Raw genomic sequence first — 18,600 nt, forward strand, 5'->3', positions numbered from 1 at the left:
AATCGCATGCAGATTGCACAGGTTTTTTACCCTGCGCGCTCAAATCAAAACCCAGATAGACAGGGCAGCAATGACTATATAGTGCAAATCTAATGCAGATAGCAAGAATTGTATGTAGATAGTACAGAGTTAGCAAAGATTGTATTTCACTCGAATCTTAAGTCGAATAGCAAGGGAATCTCACCGTGCATTACAGTGTGCATCTCACCACTGCAAGTATGCATAATACTTTTGTACATACATTTTTAATCGCCAATCAACCCACACATATGATCTTCATTTTTTTATGTAATTGTATATACCTTGTAATTATTTTATTTTTTTATTTTTATTATTATTATATGCTGATTATCTATATTCTATCTATCTATCTATCTATCTATCTATCTATCTATCTATCTATCTATATATATATATATACACATACACTTCCTTCTTAAAAAGCTTCAAACTAATTTAAATATGCAATAAGTTGGGGGTAGGTAGAGGGGAGTTAGGGGTCCGCACACACTTTTCTTAAGAATATCCCCTGTATTCTATTTTGGGGGGTTGCCTTCACTTGCTTGTTATCAGGCAGCGGGTGCTATCCGGGCAATATGGTTAGAATGCAGGTTCAAAAGAAGAAAAGAATTGCACTATGGATGCATACCTAAAGAGGAGAATATTTCAAAAGGGTTGAAATATTCTGTTTGGATATAAAACTTATACTTTATTGGTTTATTCAAAATAAAAGAGGGAGATGAACAACCTGTCTGGATTTTTTAACATATAGAATCCATAGGGTGGTCTCCTTCTGTTGCTTGTGAAATTTCAGAAGAGATTAAAATTAACATACATACATATAACATATAATGTGACGTGCCATTGCACGAAAAGAAAGAAGTAGTGAGTATAGGGATTAAAAGAGTTTCCCTTATGCTGGCTTACAAAAAGACGTGTCTAAATTAGGTTCCCTTTTTAAGAGGCTCAGATGTTTGATACCATCCTTTTTATAGGATTGGTTCCTCCTAGATTCACTAGCCCTCTCTCACAGGGTTTTGTAAATACTAAGAGTAATTTTTGATGTATATCTTGTTGTAGATTTGGTATCACCTTATTTTGAGCAGGTTAATCGGAGTATAATTTACCAGACAGTTATATTATTACTGTATTCCTGGCCTCCTTTTCCTTTATACATTCAGGTGATTGACTACCATCTCGCTGTGTATCACTTTGTATACTTTTGAGTTTCCAGGGATATTTATCTCTGACTTCAATGTGCAGATTAGTACCGTATAATTTTTATTATATTAGTCACACAGAAATTCACTTTTAATAATGCGATATTTTCTTATATGCAGGTTTTGGTGCAGTATAGCTCTCTCTCACTGAGCTATATACTGTTTGTGTTATTTAAACGTCTGGGCTGAAATACCCTTTAGAAGATTCGTTTATGTGTGGATGGTGGTGACTCAAATATTTAATATTGTGATACAACTCACTCTCACTGAGTTGTACCTACTAATATTATTATACTAGGGTTTAATTCCCTTGAATAGAGCTTTAATATTGTAGCTCTCTCTCACCGAGCCACTACTGTAATATACAGATAGTATCGTATAATTTTTATTGCGTTGGTCACACAGAGATCCAATCGTATAACACTTTTCTCTGTGCAAGTTTAAGTGCAATATAGCTCTCTCTCACTGAGCTATTTGCTGCTCAAATAAATGCATAGTCTGGGCTGGTTGCCCCTTATATTGTACCTGCTATTATTATAATACTGGGGTTTAATTCCTCTGATTTTAATATTTGCAGTGTAGCTCTCTCTCACAGAGCCACTACTGTAATATACAGAAAATATCGTATGTTTTTTATTACGTTGGTCACACAGAAGTCCGATTTAATCGTGTAACACTTGTTTGTGTGTAAGTATGAGTGCAATACAGTTCTCTCTCACTGAGCTGTTTGCTGCTTATATTAATACACAGTCTGGGCTGATTGCCCTTTAGATGGTCACTTATGTGTGAGTGGTGGTGACTAAGGTATTTAATATTACAATATGACTCTCTCTCACCGAGTCATAATTGCTAAGATTGTGTTTAGATAATTAGGTTGAGTACTTTTACTTTGGTCTTTTAATATCGCAGTATAGCTCTCTCTCACGGAGTTATAACTGCTGATATTTTGATTCAGTAATTGGGTTTGGTACCTTTGAGAATACCCAGTTAATAATGGCTTACAATTGCCCTGGGTTTTAGAATTTAAATCATTGGCAGCTATGCTGCTTCATATTAGTATTCCTTTACACCAATTTACTGATGATGGTTATTTATTGCCATCTAGTGGTAGTTTCCTGCATTCAGAAGGACCAAAATGGTCTTTTACTCTCAGTATACTCTGACTGCCTCTCTTGGAACTATGTATCTAACAAACACATTAAGTCATGAATACATTATTGATACATTTCATATGTTTTTAAGCTATTATGTAGCCAGCACTTGTTTCACAAGTCTGCTTCCTCAGAGCCGCAAAAAAACTAATTTAAATATCAGACAAAGAATGGTATGCCTTACATCAAATTGAAAAAGAAAAATGTTTTGTTAATTGTTGGGATGGATTATTCTCTTAATACAGATTTAACCAAGTCTAAGAGAATGAATAATAGCATAGCTGGAATATTGTAGTTATTGTATATGCACATGGCTGCATATCGCACAACACTGGATGGAATTAGAGATAGCCAAAACCATTATTAACAGATATTTAATATTAGTTTGAAGCAAAATCATAGTCATTTATTGTATTGATAGGATGTTGTCATAGATATGTCAAATCAAAATATTGTTGTTAGTTATTGGATTTAGCTGGTGTATGGTTATTTTAGTTTAAGATCAGATAGCATATAGGAAGGTAGGTAAGAGACCAGAGACTGAATGGTAAATTATTATTCGGTGAGGAAATTTAGTATAAACTGAGTAGATCCTTTAGAAACTACCCCAGACATTTACATGCCAATGCCTGAAGATTAATGTTTTTACCAATAAGAAAAGAAAAATTCTTTGTTAAACCTACAACTGAAATACTCACCAAAGTCTTTTTGGGTGAAGCAACAAAGATGGCATAGAGACATGGACAATTGTCACGATTGCAATGCGCAAAAAAATGGTAAAGGACGCGCAAAGCAAACTTGCTAAGGACTGCATCAATCCATAGGGGGTTATTCTGGTTCATTCGCAAGGCTGCGAATTTGCAGCCTTGCGAGTCCACCAAACCCCACCCGGCGAACTACCACCCCCCCCCCGCCGCCCCCTCAAAGTGCGGCTTCACCCGAACAGCTGCGAATGGATGTTTTGCATAAACATCCATTCGTATGGCTCGGGTAACCGCCCACATCTTTCGATGGTCACCGACCATTGAATGATGTTTAGCGTGCACGCCTATAAAAGTGACTTTTCAGTCACTTACATTTGCGTGCACGTTGGCGTGGATATGGGCGGGCAGCTGACATCCGGTGATGTCAGCTAACCGCCCCCCCCACACCCGCGTCACTGCCACATTACCATGAGAACGCCCAGCATTCTCATGGAAACGCCCATGGAACGTTGGGCGTTCCCATATGGTAATGGGGCAGCCCGGCGCCCCCCACACCGCCATGGGTGCGTGCACCCAGCAAACCGAAAGGTCGTCGTGGCTGCACGCACCATACGCCTGCACATGCGCAGACACCCGCCTGCGCATGCGGCCAACATCGGAACTGTGTGCGAATCTGAATAAGGCCCATACTTTCCTCTCTAAACGTAAAGCAACATGTCAAGCAAGGCAACAGTATCTATGAAGCGTTTTACTTCTACGGCCACCATACTGCAAATGTAACGTGTCTCCAAGAACTGCAATCCACGCATTTCGGTCCAAGTGACCTTTATCAAGATGTCATAACATCTTGATAAAGGTCACTTGGACCGAAGCACGTAGATCCTGTCAGAGGAAAGTGAACAGCCACACTTTTGGATGTATGCATGTTTTTAATCATGTTTTAAAGTTTTTGGGTCTTTTTGGTTTTGTGATTTTGGACTTGGTTTTTATTTTTTATTTTTGTGTCCACATGACTCGTTCATGGGACATAGGTAAAAAAAAATTCCACAAGGTTTAATCCATAAAAAGTACTTTACATAATTGGCTTCCTGGCTCCATTCGGTAATATTATTCATCAACAATTGGTATTTTGGGAAATAAATTGCTACGGGCATTTGCCCCCTACTAAAAAGGGTGAGTAAGGTACGCCAATCCATTCGGTGGCTAAACCTTTTATGTAAGCCAAAAGCTGTTATATCCAATTACATTGGCAAATCCTTTTGTGTTTTATGTATCTTGGAGTATTGGAGCTACCGGGCCAGTAGATGTACACTTGATCCTCTCAGTCACTCAGTGTGTTACACCAGTGAGAAGCATGTGTTTTCCACCTAATATAAATGTAAGTGAGGTACGCTGTCAAAATGTATCGTTTTTGCTCAGCCCCCCAAGTAAACGATTATCCACATTGAGAAGCTGAGTCCCCCGGGATTGTACCAAAGAAACATTTATGAGGGATATCACTAAAACCAATGTGAGTTTCGGTACGCCCAGTGGGACTCAACCTATCTCCACGTTGAAAGCACCACTCATTAGAGTGTTATAATAAGAGACACGCACACAGATATCTAATAATTGTTTATTTTCTTTTCATGAAATACTATGACCTGGTGACCCATATTTGTCTGAGAACTACTCCATCCCATAAAAGGAGGAGTCTGAACATAAAAACTTTAAGTATCTCTCATTGCGCCATTTTTCTATATCCCAATTTTTCTCCAAATTCTGTGCTTTGAAGTAAAGGCATCTTCAGGGATTATGATTTAAGGCAGCACTGCGCCACGTAGCAACTGTCATTGTTTTCTGTATTATGTTTAGGATAGTTCGGAAAAGAATGTTCGGAAATATATATGAAACAATTATGGTAATTTACTGTGTGACCAATCAAAATAAACTTCTCATGGTCACAAGCGGGGGACTGTAACCATATAGACAATTGGCTTCCATAGAAATATAGATATTGTTTTATACCATCATTAATGTAATGTGATTCTAACCATAGTGTATATTCAGTGGTTGAAGTGGAAATTTAAAAGTGGGGGTATGGAAAAGGTAAGGTTGGTTATATGCGCGCGCCGAAGGCACGTGCGCTCCAGAAAAAGGGGTGTGGCTACTTAAAAGGGGCATGTCCATTAAGACAATGACATATTACGCTGCACACCGTGATGACAATTCCGCACACCATGATGCCCATTAGACCCCACACTGTGATGGCAATTACACAATACTCCCCACACACCGTAATGCCCATTACACATTATGCCCCATGTGCCGCTGCCGCACAACTGATGCCGATTACGAATATGCCCCTGCAGTGCCAGATGTGCCACACCTATATGACTCCATAGTGCCAGGTATGCCCCCACAGTGCCACATATATTCCCAGTGACAGACATGCCCCCACAGTGCCAGACATATATGCCCCAAAAGTGGCAGAATATATTTTCCCAGCAGCAGCACAACTCAATGTTGTTGCTGCTGCCGGGGAGAGCAGAGTCCAGGTCCCCCACCGCCGATGCTGCTGCTGCTTCCCAGGGGAGGGGAGCGCATCACGCGTCTCTGCTTCCCCTTCACTATGTCCCAGACTCTGTGACTGGGCTGACAGCCAATCATACCTCGCGGCCTGGCTCCTGATTGGCTGCCGGCCCGCAAGCTCTAATTGGCTAATTGGCCCAGGGACTGACACAGTGAGGGGAAGGAGAGACGCGTGATGCGCTCCCCTCCCCTTCGAACGGAGGAAGGGGGGGGGACTGCCGGGCGCCCTTGCTGTTTAACAGCTTTGCTCACACCGTCCACTGCGGCATCTCACGCCAGTCTCCACCTTCCTTCTAGGGCGCAGCAGTGCTGGCATCTCCCTATGCCGGCATCTCTTTGCGAGTAGCATCCTGTCCAGTATGTGCAGTAGGCTGGCCACTTCCGCTGCCTCCTGCTGCACACTTTTTTATTAAATAAATCACACTTCCGGGTCAGCGGTCGAAGAAGTGCCGGTATGACATACCACTGTATACCGACCCACTTCGACCACTGTGTATATTATAAATGTATATAAAAGTAGGAAAAGCTTAATTAGAATATCAGAGTTGAATGTTTAGACATTGTAGTATAGCTTGTGTTTTACTAAATAATATGAATGACCACTTTGTAACATATCAAATGTAATTGAATTCATTCACACACCTCTATTGCTTCTTGTTGTCCAACAGGAGACAGTGGGGGAAATTTACTAAGATGTGTATTCTACTTTACATGTGATGTTGCTATGGGCAACCAATCAGATCCCGTCTACTTATTTATTTAGCACCCTCTAAAAGATAGTAGATTCTGATTGGCTGCCCATAGCAACATCACATGTGAAGAATACACATCTTAGTAAATTTCCCCCAGTATGTCTAATTAGCAGATAGTTAATAAGGATGTATATAACTGGGGGAATCAACACATCTGTAAGTAGAAACAATGTAATGTACTTTACATCCCAGGATACAAAATAATAGAATAGACAAAAGGGTATTTAAACAGATACTATTTAGCAAAGACTGTATATGTTTAGCAAATGCAAACAAGCTATTGTCCAGCTATGCTGCAGGACAGGATATGACTCTTTATGGTGATCTAAAATAGGTGTACTTCAAAGGGAATAAACAAATGAAGGCCAGATCTTATGACACCTTGACCCCTGGGAACCAATATTTTCCATATGAAAGTTTAGAATAAAAGACTGTTAGCTATCAGCTAGAGCAGTGCTGGGCAATTGCGACCCTCCAGATGTTGATGAACTACACATCCCAGGATGCTTTGCATTAGTTTTACTATGTGGCCATGCTGAAACTGATGCAAGGCATGCTGGGATGTGTAGTTCATCAACATCTGGAGGGCCGAACTGAGCTGGAACACAGGTAGCTATTAATATTCACTGGTCACTATACCCATGTAACTTGTAAGTATGTCATTTATGTCAGTATTGTAGCAGTCTAAGACTATCAATTATTTAATGTAATTTTATGTAATATAAGCAAGGAGGTGTATATAAATATATATATATATATATATATATAATAGCATATGCATAAATTACTGTGTTAATGTATTCTGTAATGGTTTGTTTTGCCTGTAAATAAATATCAGACTTTCGGAGCTAAAAATTACAAGTTTTGAACTCTTATATTTTGGGAATCAAATTATGACAAGTGCTCTGCTTATTGTATTGTAAAGTCTATTAGAATTTAATTGCAGATATCAATATATATATATATATATATATATATATATATATATATATATATATATATATATATATATATATATATGAAATGAACAGGCGGCACACCAAGGATTTGTATAAAGAGTATATTGTAGCTGATACGACACCGCAGGTGTCGTATCAGCTACAATATACTCTTTATACAAATCCTTGGAGTGCCGCCTGTTCATTTCCTGCATACCTACTCGTCACGGAAGGCACCAAGGTCAGTGTCTCGGAGGGGAGAGTGCCGGACCGCACGCCAGATTGTGTGTATATATATATATATATATATATATATATATATATATATATATATACATACATACATACACAATGTTATTATATCAATACAAGATATAATAAATATATTTTATTTAATATTTCAATCTCAATAACTATTATTGGGATACGAGAGACATATGATTCCTAAAACGCAACAATATTTCTCAGGACAGGGTGTCTTTTGTTAGGCAGTAGTTTTTGTTTGGTAAATCCTCTGTAAAGAGATATAAGTGTGGTTATTACTTTGTAGGTTATTTTTCCAGCTATTCCAGAATGGTAACTCTCACCTGCATACAAATAATTCCTCATGGCCAAAAGTGGTTGCTTATTTTTACCTCCATCAGGAATATTATGCTTCTTTCTTTGTTACTGACTGAATCCTTGTAGGAATCAAGACTTGATTAATTTTATATGATATGTACAGTGGTCTACTGTAAATATCTATACTTTGTGGAATTTTGCTAGTAAATGCCAAAGTGCCCATAGTTCTATATCCCCACAATAGCAGTGCTCCCAACAGGATCAGCAAATTGGATCAAACAGTTAAGGCCCCCATACATTAGTCCAACTTGTCCGAGGGTCAAGTTGGACCTGATTTCCCCCGCAGCTCCCCGGGAGGGGGAAGCACGATTAGGCACTTGATGTGCCAAGGTTTGCATATGATAAATCGCATGGATTTATCATATGCAGTCCCCGGGGAGCTGCAGGAGGAGGGAGCCGTGCGGGGGAAGGCAGCGGGATGCCGGCTAATTGAGAGCCGAGCAGGGAGAGACTACATAGGGACCTGGGCAGGAGGAAGCTGTGTTGCAGTGGGGTGACAGCGGGAGGCGAGCAGGGAGAACTTGATGACATGACGCTGGCTGCCGGGCAGCGGCGGGAGGAACAGATAACTTGGGGAAAAAAAACGCCCATAGAGATGACTAGCAAGCCATTGATTGGCTGAGAGAGGTCTCAGACAATTAATGGCTTGCTAGTCAACTCTATGGGCTTTTTTTTTTTTAAGTTATCGGTTTCTCCCGGCTCCCGCCGCTGCGGCGCTGCCCGGCAGCCAGCATCATGTTATCAAGTTCTCCCTGCTCGCCTCCCGCTGTCACCCCACCGCAACACAGCTTCCTCCAGCCCGGTGCCATATGCAGCCTCCCCCTGCTTGGCTCTCTATAGCCGGCATCCCTCGCCTGCTGCTGTCCCCCGCATGGCTCCGGGGCTGGGCTGCACATAAGATTTGGCAAATCTTATGTGCAGCCCGTCCGACCTCCCGACCCCGATCCGATGCGCACGGGACCGCGCATCGGATCGGAGGGGATGTCTACAAGTGCGATTTGGGCCTTTTTCACTGCCCGATTCATCCGAATCGGGTGAAATCGTTCCCATATCGCATAGTGTATGGGGGCCTTTAGTGCAAAATATCCTGTTTTTGGTTTTAAATGTAATGTACATTATCTCAGTTCACCACAATGTCAGGAAGCAGAATAACTTTCATGAATAGATAGACAAAGATTTCACAGCACTGCAATTGTTCAGGGCAGAAAAAAAAATAACATTACAAAAAAATAATAAAGGGACAACTAGATTTAATAAATTAATATACTTTTTTGTGTAAGATTTACAATTAAGATATACACACAATGTTTTTATTAGATGCCCACTTCCCCCCTGCACATATCACACCATAACAAAGACAACATGGTGCCGATAACAGCATGTCAATGTATTTGATCAGGATCTGAAGATGCACCTCTATGACCAAGACTGTGCTGTAAGATAATAAAATTAGTAAATGTCTTTAAAAGGCATGGCATTTTAGAAGTCTTTGGAGGTAATTGAGCCTTGTTCTTTCTTTTCCTTTTAGTCATATGCCAACTGAGAAGGATGTGCTGAAGATGATATGTTGGATTTCCCCAATTTCCGTTCATAATTTACAAGACGTTGACCGACAAGATATCTGAGAATAAAAAGAGAAAAAAATAAATAAATTAGAAACAGTGATGAAGTGCATATCACTGTAAAAACTAATGAATATGAACAAATAACAAACACATTTATACTAGAAACTTAAAAAAAAAAAAAATTCTATTACATATTGCTTACATGCACACAGTCTAATAAATGAGTGATCAACAAAGACAATTTCCCACATTTAAATACAATTTCAACTGTTGGCCCATTTAATAGATCAAAAACATTCTCACTTATCATTCTTTATATGTTCATAAAGGCGCTTAAATTGCCGGATCTGGAAAGATAGTATCCCTATCATTATCACCACCATCAACAAAAAAGGGTAAATACGACGCTGGACTAGATTCTGCATCTCCGGAGTGACACCTGCAAGATACAAATCAACACAATTTAGTATGATGCTTTAAGAAATCATTCAAACGTTGTTAAATACCAGCACACATGCTGTTATGTCAATAGGTTAAAACCCCAAAAAGTCAACATACAAAAGTTTGACACGAAAAAGGTCAACACTTAAAAAGGCCAACATAGTTTTCACTTTTTTTTTAAAACTTTTTCATACTTTAAGATCCTGCGGACTCCGATATGATGAGCACAGCTAGCCATGTGAGGGTACACTGTAAAATAATTTGGGGATGGAAATTGACACCAAAAGATCTCAAGTCATTTCCATGTTGACCTTTTGCTAAAGTCAACATTTTGACACCTAAACATTTTTTCATTGTCGACCTTTTGCAAGTTGATCCTTTGGTGTCGACATATTGAATGTCTGCCGAGACACTGTAGACCTTTTCCTCCACAACCTTAATTGGTATCATTACAGCTCAGTGCTTTGAGGTCTTTGGTTCATTTCCCACAACGGCTCTAACTGTGTTGTTTTTTTTTTTTCATCCTTTGTTGGCTGGGCACTCACATGGTTTCCTGCCACAATCCAAACATACTGTATACTATTAGGTTAATAGGCTCCCATAAAAACTAACCACAATGCAGTGGTTACCAAACTCTGTCCTCAAGACACACTAATGATCCAGCTTTTACAAATATCTATTCTTGGGTTTACTCAAAATGAATGAAATGCAACGGTATCTAACGGCTTGAGCAAGGATAGCCTTAAAACATGGACTGTTATCTCGTCAAGCCATCCATGATTCCATCTCCCTGTACATCTCCAGTAACCAACCAGAGGACACTAATGTGTTTAATCCATGGTGCTCCCTTAAGGTGGTTATCCGCGGCTCTGCTATACAAGCAGTGGCTAGATTGGAGAAGGCCCACGCTAGGGATCTCCTATTAGCCGAGACGGAGTTGTCTAGATTGGAGTCTGAAGACCCATGGTTAAGGGGATCCGCCTTATGTTCAAAGTGCGGCCCTCCAGATGTTGTGAAACTTCAAATCCTAGCATGCCTTGCCACAGTTTTGCTATAAGGGAGTGTTAAAACTGTGGCAAGGCATGCTGGGATTTGTAGTTTCACAACATCTGGAGAGCCACAGTTTGAAGACCCATGCCCTTAACAGATCATTGTATAGGCTTCTTCTGTTGGCAAGAGATAAAATGAATACATTCTACCTTCAGGAAGTTCAGCGGAATATAGATTAACTAAATCAGAGTTTCTAATCCTTAGGGAATAAAGCAGGACAACTCTTCGCTAGAAAATTGAGAGGTCACAGAGCTAGGGCGAAAATAAATCTTTTAGATGACTCACGGGGAGCTAGAGTTATTGATCCTTTCCACATAGCAAACACCTTCGCAGATTACTATTTCCAGCTCTATAACCTAAATTATGATGCCCATACTCCTCAACCTGTCCCAACCAACATTGAGGTGTTTTTGAATACCATCAAACTCCCGAAGCTAGATTCTGGGACCTGTCTGTGCTCCCCCTGGTCGATATCTGAAGTAGAAGCGGACATCGATGCCTTGCCACATGATAAAGCCCCTGAAAGCTACCCTTCTAAATTCTATAAATGTTTCAAGACAGACCTAGCTCCTATACTACTGAAAGTTTTCAACGGAGCCTCGGATTCCAAAAGCTTTACAAAAGAAATGCTTGAAGCCCAGATTGTAGCGATCCCTAAACCGGGTAGACCCCCCACATCAGTACAGAACTTTCACCCCATAGCATTATTGAACACAGACCTCAAACTCTACATAAAATTAATAGCAACCCGTTCATCCCCTCTACTTCCCTCTCTCAATCCGGTGGGATTTGTCCCGGACAGACAGGCCCCAGACAATACACGTAGGGTATTTAATATTTTAGAGAGCTGTGATTTGAAACAGGAACCCTTATTGTTGCACTGGGGATGCCTCAAATTTGTACCTACTACATTTTGGGTTTGGGGGCAGGTTCCTGGACTCTATTTTTGCCTTATACTCATGTCCATCCGCAGTGTTTGTAAACGGTTGCCTCTCCTCTAGCTTTAATATATCTAATGGTACTAGGCAAGGTTGCTCCTTGTCCCCGCTCATATTCGCATTAGCCCAGTGGGGATATCTCATAAAATATGTCTGTTCGCGGACGACATACTCCTGTGCCTACTGAACCCTGAGAACTCTCTCCGAGCTACATATGGTATTAGAGGAATATACTAACATCTGTTATAAACTAAACACAGCCAAGACAGAGGCCCTCCCCTTAAACATCCACCTGGAAGTTGTTGTGCTACTAAAGGACAAATAGCGTTACACCTGGCTAACAAGGTCTATTACATAGTTACATAGTAGGTAAGGCTGAAAAAAGACTTGCGTCCATCCAGTTCAACCTGGTATAGATTATCCTATAACTGATATGGTATCCATTTTACAGACAGATTCTATTTCTTATTTGTACCCCTGGACGTCTTTGTCCAGTAGATGTTTATCCAACTTAGCCTTGAATGCATTTAATGAGCCAGCCGCCACCACCTCGCCGGGAAGAGAGTTCCACAGTTTGACTGTTCTGACTGTAAAGAAATTCTTTCTACTAGCTGAATGAAATATTTTTTCTTCTAATCTATACTCATGCCCTCGTGTCCTAGATTCCTTTCTAGTAGAAAAGAGGGTGTGTGACGATTCCTTATATTGGCCCTTGATATACTTGTACATGTTGAGCATGTCCCCCCTTAAACGTCTCTTTTCCAATGTAAAAAGTCCCAAATTTCTTAATCTCTCCTCGTAGCTTAAATTCTCCTTTCCCCTTATAAGCTTTGTTGCTCGCCTTTGGATTTTTTCTAATTCTATGATGTCCTTTTTGTAGTGCGGGGCCCAGAACGTACTCGAGGTGAGGTCTCACCAATGCTTTATACAGTGGCATAATTACCCTTGAGTCCCTAGTTACCATTCCCCTCTTAATACATGCCAGAATTTTGTTGGCCTTTTTTGTAGCTACATTACAATGGGCAGTACATCCCAGTTTGCTGTCTATTTGGACTCCTAGATCCTTTTCAAGTATGGAATTACCCAGTTCCTCTCCACTAAGGTTGTAAGTTGCACACTGGTTGTGTCTCCCAAGGTGCATAACCTTACATTTATCTACATTGAACCTAATCTTCCATTTTTTTGCCCACTCGTCTAGAATTTCGAGATCATTTTGAAGCATGGTGACATCTTCTGATGATTTGATGACTTTGCTAAGTTTTGTATCATCTGCAAAGATGGATACATTGCTGAGTAACCCTATCCCAATATCGTTAATAAAAATGTTAAACAGAATGGGCCCCAAAACCGAACCCTGGGGCACTCCACTTAGTACCGGTACCGAATCTGATACGGCACTATTCACCACCACTCTTTGCTCTCGATTACATAGCCAGTTCCCTACCCATCTGCAGATATTTTCACCCAATCCTAGATTCTCCATTTTATTAATCAATCTCTTGTGTGGGACAGTATCAAATGCTTTAGCGAAATCTAGGAAAATCACATCTATAGCATTTCCATGATCAAGGTTTTTGCTAACCTCTTCATAGAACCCTAGTAGATTAGTTTGGCATGAACGATTTTTCACGAACCCGTGTTGGTTAGTACTGAGTAGACGGTGATGGTCTAAATATTCCTGGATACCATCCCTTAAAAATCCTTCAAATAATTTACCCACAATTGATGTTAAACTAACTGGTCTGTAATTGGCTGGATCTATCTTTTTCCCTTTTTTGAATATTGGCACTACCTCTGCTATTCTCCAATCTTTTGGTACTATACCTGACGATAATGACTTGCTAAAGATATATTGTAGGGGGGTAGCTAGTTCGTCCCTTAATTCCATTAATACCCTCGGATGAATCCCATCTGGCCCTGGTGATTTATTTGTTTTGAGTTTGCTTAGCCTTAATATTATTTCCTTCGGCGTGAAATCCACAATGAGATCTGGCTTATTTGTCCCATTTGTGGCAAGTGTTCGTTCCACAGTCTGCTCTCCCTTAGTAAATACTGATGAGAAGAATTCATTTAACAGTTTTGCTTTTCCCTTGTCCTCAGTAACACTTTTTCCACTAATATCAGTTAATGGGCCTATGTTTTCCTTAGTTAAACGTTTACTATTTATGTATTTAAAAAACTTCTTTGGGTTGGTTTTGCTTTCAGTGGCTATGCGCTCCTCATATAATCTTTTAGCTGTTCTGATTACCCCTTTACAAGTTTTGTTTGATTCTTTGTATTTGTCGAACGCCTCCTCCTTCAAGTTATTTTTATAGGATTTAAATGCTTTTGTTTTATTGTTGATAGCTGACCTTACTCTAGGAATGTATTCAACAGTTAATGAATCAAGCACCTTTTTTAGAGTATCCCACATTTCCTCTGCATTTTTTCCCTCCATAACCGTTTCCCACCCAATTTCTTTTAGGGCTCCCCTGAATGGTTCAAAGTTCGCTTTTCTGAAGTTTAGAATTTTTGCAGATCCTTTTTGGTGTAATTTACTGAAGTTGATTTCCAGTGAAACCATATTGTGATCACTGTTCCCTAATTGTTCAATTACTTTTTGTGTTTGAACTAAGTCTATGTTATTTGTTAATACTAAGTCCAAGAGTGCCTCATCTGGGGGTTCATGTGACTAGGGACAGCAACATATACGACTGTAACCTTAAACCATTACTTGATTTCTTTGAAAAACTTATTTTAGAGTGGTCTCTCCATGAGATCTCCTGGATGGGCCGAAATTACGGCCGCTAAGATGGTCCTTTTGCCCAAGCTCATGTACATTTTTCGGCCTATCCCTAGGAACCCCCCAAATTTCTTATCTCTAAATTCAATACACTGTTTTCTAAATATATTTGGAAGGGTTCTAGGCCTCGAATATCTAGGAAGACCCTTATACCTCCCAAGTGCTCTTGCGGCGTTGCCTACCCAGATATTGACAGCTACCACATGGCATGTTTACTCAGCCAGGCCAGAGACTGGTTCGATTCTCACTCCCCTAAGCCTTTGGCTAAAAAAGAGCATTCTATAATTACCTAAGTCCATTTTACCAACCTTTTTTGGATCCCCTCACATACATCCCCAACTTGGTCTGGCCCAGGTGCGGCTATTAGAGCTACAATCTCTGTCTGGCATAGAACTATCTTAGATGACGATGCTGTCTCCCTAACAGGTCCCGACTTACCACTAAAATCCATCGCCAAGCTAATCTCTAACCTACAGTTGGACTCCTGGGCTACCGTTGGCCTTAAATCCCTGAAACAGTTGCTTTCCCGAAGGCACTCTCTTACAATTCTCCACTCTTCAGACACAGTATGGGGTCCCTAAGCAAGATTTTTACAAATTTCTTTAGATACGCCACTGGTTATCCGGTGCTTTTAAATATCCATACGGGGTCCCATGCCTCCCTAGAACTTTGTTTGCTAGATTGTCTTCCCCATTACATAATGGACGGATCTCCAGATGGTATGAGTATCAAATAACTGAATTAAAAAAAGGGAAACTACCAGCCCATATCAAATGGGAATTAGACCTGTCTACCACTTTCACTGAGGAGGAATGGGATTCTATCTCCTATTACAGTTTAAAAATGTCTAAATGTTTTCAACATTCGGAAATGTTCTATAAATTATGCCAGAGGGCATACTTCACCACTAAGCGGCTACATGGCATTTTGCCCTCCATCTCCAAATTTTGTTGGAGGAACTGTGGAGGTATTGGCACCATTTACCATATCTTCTGAGAGTGCCCAGTATTACGCCCGCTGTGGGCGTTTTGAGAATTTCCATTTCACCCTGTGATGGCGTTGTTATATCATGCTACGCAGCTCTCTGTCGGGAGATCTATATCTCCTCGGACACCTAATTTCCACCAAGGCGGCCATAGGGCAACACTGAAAATCACCTATAATACCATCTATTCAACACGGTACTTGTGTATTATCACGGCGCCCACCACGGCATTTGCGAAGTGGGCTATTCAGGGTAGTGAAATCGCATCGCATGCCATGCGATTTTCCTATGTAATGTATTTACTGCTCTCTGTCAGTGCATACATTACAAAAATCGGGTCAGATAAAAAGTCGCATCGCATGACATGCGATCAGCTATTGGTTCCGTTTGGACATATAATAATGGCCTTTAATGTGCTATACAATTAAAAGACATATAATGTGTCATTTATTTAGCCCCCCCCCCCCCCACTATCCTCGTCATCCCGAAGCATGGCGAGCGCAGCAAGCCCCGCATGTCCGTCCGACCTTTTCATACCCCCACTATCCACGTCGGCGTGGAGTTGCTTTTATATAGTGTGGTGAGCGCAGTGAGCCACCGAGCCCGAAGCGCGGCGAGCCCCGCGAGGGGACGCGTAATACATGTAACATAATGCTTCCCCTCACCACACTATATAAAATCAACTCTACGCCGGCGTGGATAGTGGGGGTATGAAAAGTTTGGGTGGACTCGTTCCGCCGCCGCTTGCCACGCTTCGGGATGACGTGGATACATTATATGTCATTTAATGGTATAGTACATTAAATGCTATTATAAAAGGTAAAATTGCATCGCATGCCATACAATAATGGCATGCAATGCGATTTCACTATGTTTGTGTACGTAGTAAAATCGGGCGCCGTGATAATACACAAGTACCATAAAGACTTTTTGTTCGAGACAGCCAACATCAAATATTCACCCTCTGCATCTTCGATCCATATTAAATGTTTGAAGTGGAGCGAATACAGAGAGAAACAGGGTCAATCTGTACTCCATAGTGAACCCTCAGACCTGTCAGTTCTCTCCTCCCTGCAGCACGCCACTGATGAGTAAACATAGAAACATAGAATTTGACGGGAGATAAGAACCACTTGGCCCATCTAGTCTGCCCCTTTTTTTAAACATGTTACCTCAAACCATATTTGATCCTTATTTTTTTGTAAGGATATCAATATGCCTATCTCAAGCATGTTTAAATTGTACTACTGTATTTGCGTCTACCACCTCTGTTGGGAGGCTATTCCACTTATCTACTACTCTTTATGTGAAAAAATTATTCCTCGCATTTCCCCTGAATCTTCCTCCCTCTAGTTTCAGTGCATGTCCTCGTGTTCTGTTGCTCCTCTTCCTGTGAAGAATGTCTTCCACCTGTACCTTGTTAAAGCCCTTGATATATTTGAAAGTTTCTATCATGTCCCCCCTTTCCCTTCTCTGCTCTAAAGTATACAAATTAAGATCTTTTAGTCTTTCCTGGTACGTTTTGTGATGTAGGCCATGCACCATTTTAGTTGCTCTTCTTTGTACAGTCTCTAATGTATTTATATCCTTCTGGAGATATGGCCTCCAGAACTGAACACAATACTCTAGGTGAGGTCGTACCAATGACCTATACAGTGGCATTATTACTTCTTTCTTTCTACTGCTGATACCTCTCCCTATGCAACCAAGCATCTGACTTGCCTTCTTCATTGCTTTGTTACATTGCCTTCCTGCTTTTAAGTCCCCTGAAATAGTGACACCTAGATCCCTCTCTTCCTCAGTAGTTTCCATTATAGTGCCATTTATACTATATTGAGTCTTTGGATTTCTGAGACCCAAGTGCATGATTTTGCATTTTTTGGCATTAAACTGTAGTTGCCATTCTCTTGACCATTTCTCTAATCTGCCTAGATCCTCAATCATTTGTTTTACCCCTCCTGGTGTGTCTACCCTGTTGCATACCTTTGTGTCATCTGCAAAAAGGCACATTTTACCCTCAATTCCATTTGCAATATCACCAATAAAGATATTAAAAAGCACCGGTCCAAGTACAGATCCCTGGGGTACTCCACTTGTAACCTTTCCCTCCTTTGACTGTACTCCGTTTACTACAACTCTCTGTTTTCTGTCCTGCAACCACGCTCTTATCCATTCAACTATCTTAGAATCCAATCCCAAGCTTTCAAGTTTATTTAACAGTCTGCGATGTGGGACAGTGTCAAAAGCTTTACTAAAGTCTAGATAAGCTACATCTACAGCCCCACCTTGATCTATTACTTTAGTCACCCAGTCAAAAAAGTCAATAAGATTTGTTTGACATGATCTTCCCCCAGTAAACCCATGCTGTTTTGGATCCTGTAAATTGCTGGTTTTGAGATATTCTACAACTCTTTGTTTTAAGAGTGTTTCCATCAATTTCCCTACTACTGATGTAAGGCTCACTGGTCGATAGTTGCTTACCTCTTCCTTGCTTCCACTTTTGTGCAGTGGGACTACATTCGCTGTTTTCCAGTCCTCTGGGATTACTCCAGTAGCTAGTGACTGGTTGAATAATTCTGTTATTGGTTTTACCAGCTCCCCTTTAAGCTCTTTTAGTATCCTTGGATGTATCCCATCTGGCCCCATTGATTTATCCACTTTCAGTTTTGAGAGTTCTGTGAGGACTTTCTCCTCTGTAAATGTACTTGTCTCTCCCTCAGTTTTCTGACTATACTTGCAACTTAACTGTGGCCCCTTCCCCTCTCTTTCAGCAGTGAATACTGAGCAGAAATAATTATTAATATTATCTGCTATTACATTGTCCCCCTCAAGAAAACTTCCACTCTCTGTCTTCAGTCTAATTATTCCACTTTTTGTTTTTC

The 18,600-nt window shown here is 40.6% G+C and overlaps 1 protein-coding gene across 3 annotated transcripts in view; it reads right to left on the minus strand.

Annotated features, from left to right (window-relative positions):
- Positions 1 to 9,190: 9,190 nt before the first annotated feature.
- The window catches only part of MARCHF6 (membrane associated ring-CH-type finger 6), a 492,210-nt gene continuing 482,800 nt past the window's right edge, over positions 9,191 to 18,600 (minus strand). For all 3 annotated transcript variants that reach the window (XM_083188363.1, XM_083188362.1, XM_083188364.1), the window contains exons 25-26: positions 9,826 to 9,961; positions 9,191 to 9,578 (exon numbers count right to left, since the gene is read on the minus strand). In XM_083188363.1, coding sequence (XP_083044489.1) covers positions 9,482 to 9,578; positions 9,826 to 9,961 — 233 coding nt within the window. In that variant the 3' untranslated portion in view covers positions 9,191 to 9,481. The remainder of the gene's footprint in view (positions 9,579 to 9,825; positions 9,962 to 18,600) is intronic.

This window comes from Crinia signifera, chromosome 5 (assembly GCF_055691185.1).
Source record: "Crinia signifera chromosome 5, ASM5569118v1, whole genome shotgun sequence".
In the NCBI taxonomy this organism is placed as follows: domain Eukaryota; kingdom Metazoa; phylum Chordata; class Amphibia; order Anura; family Myobatrachidae; genus Crinia; species Crinia signifera.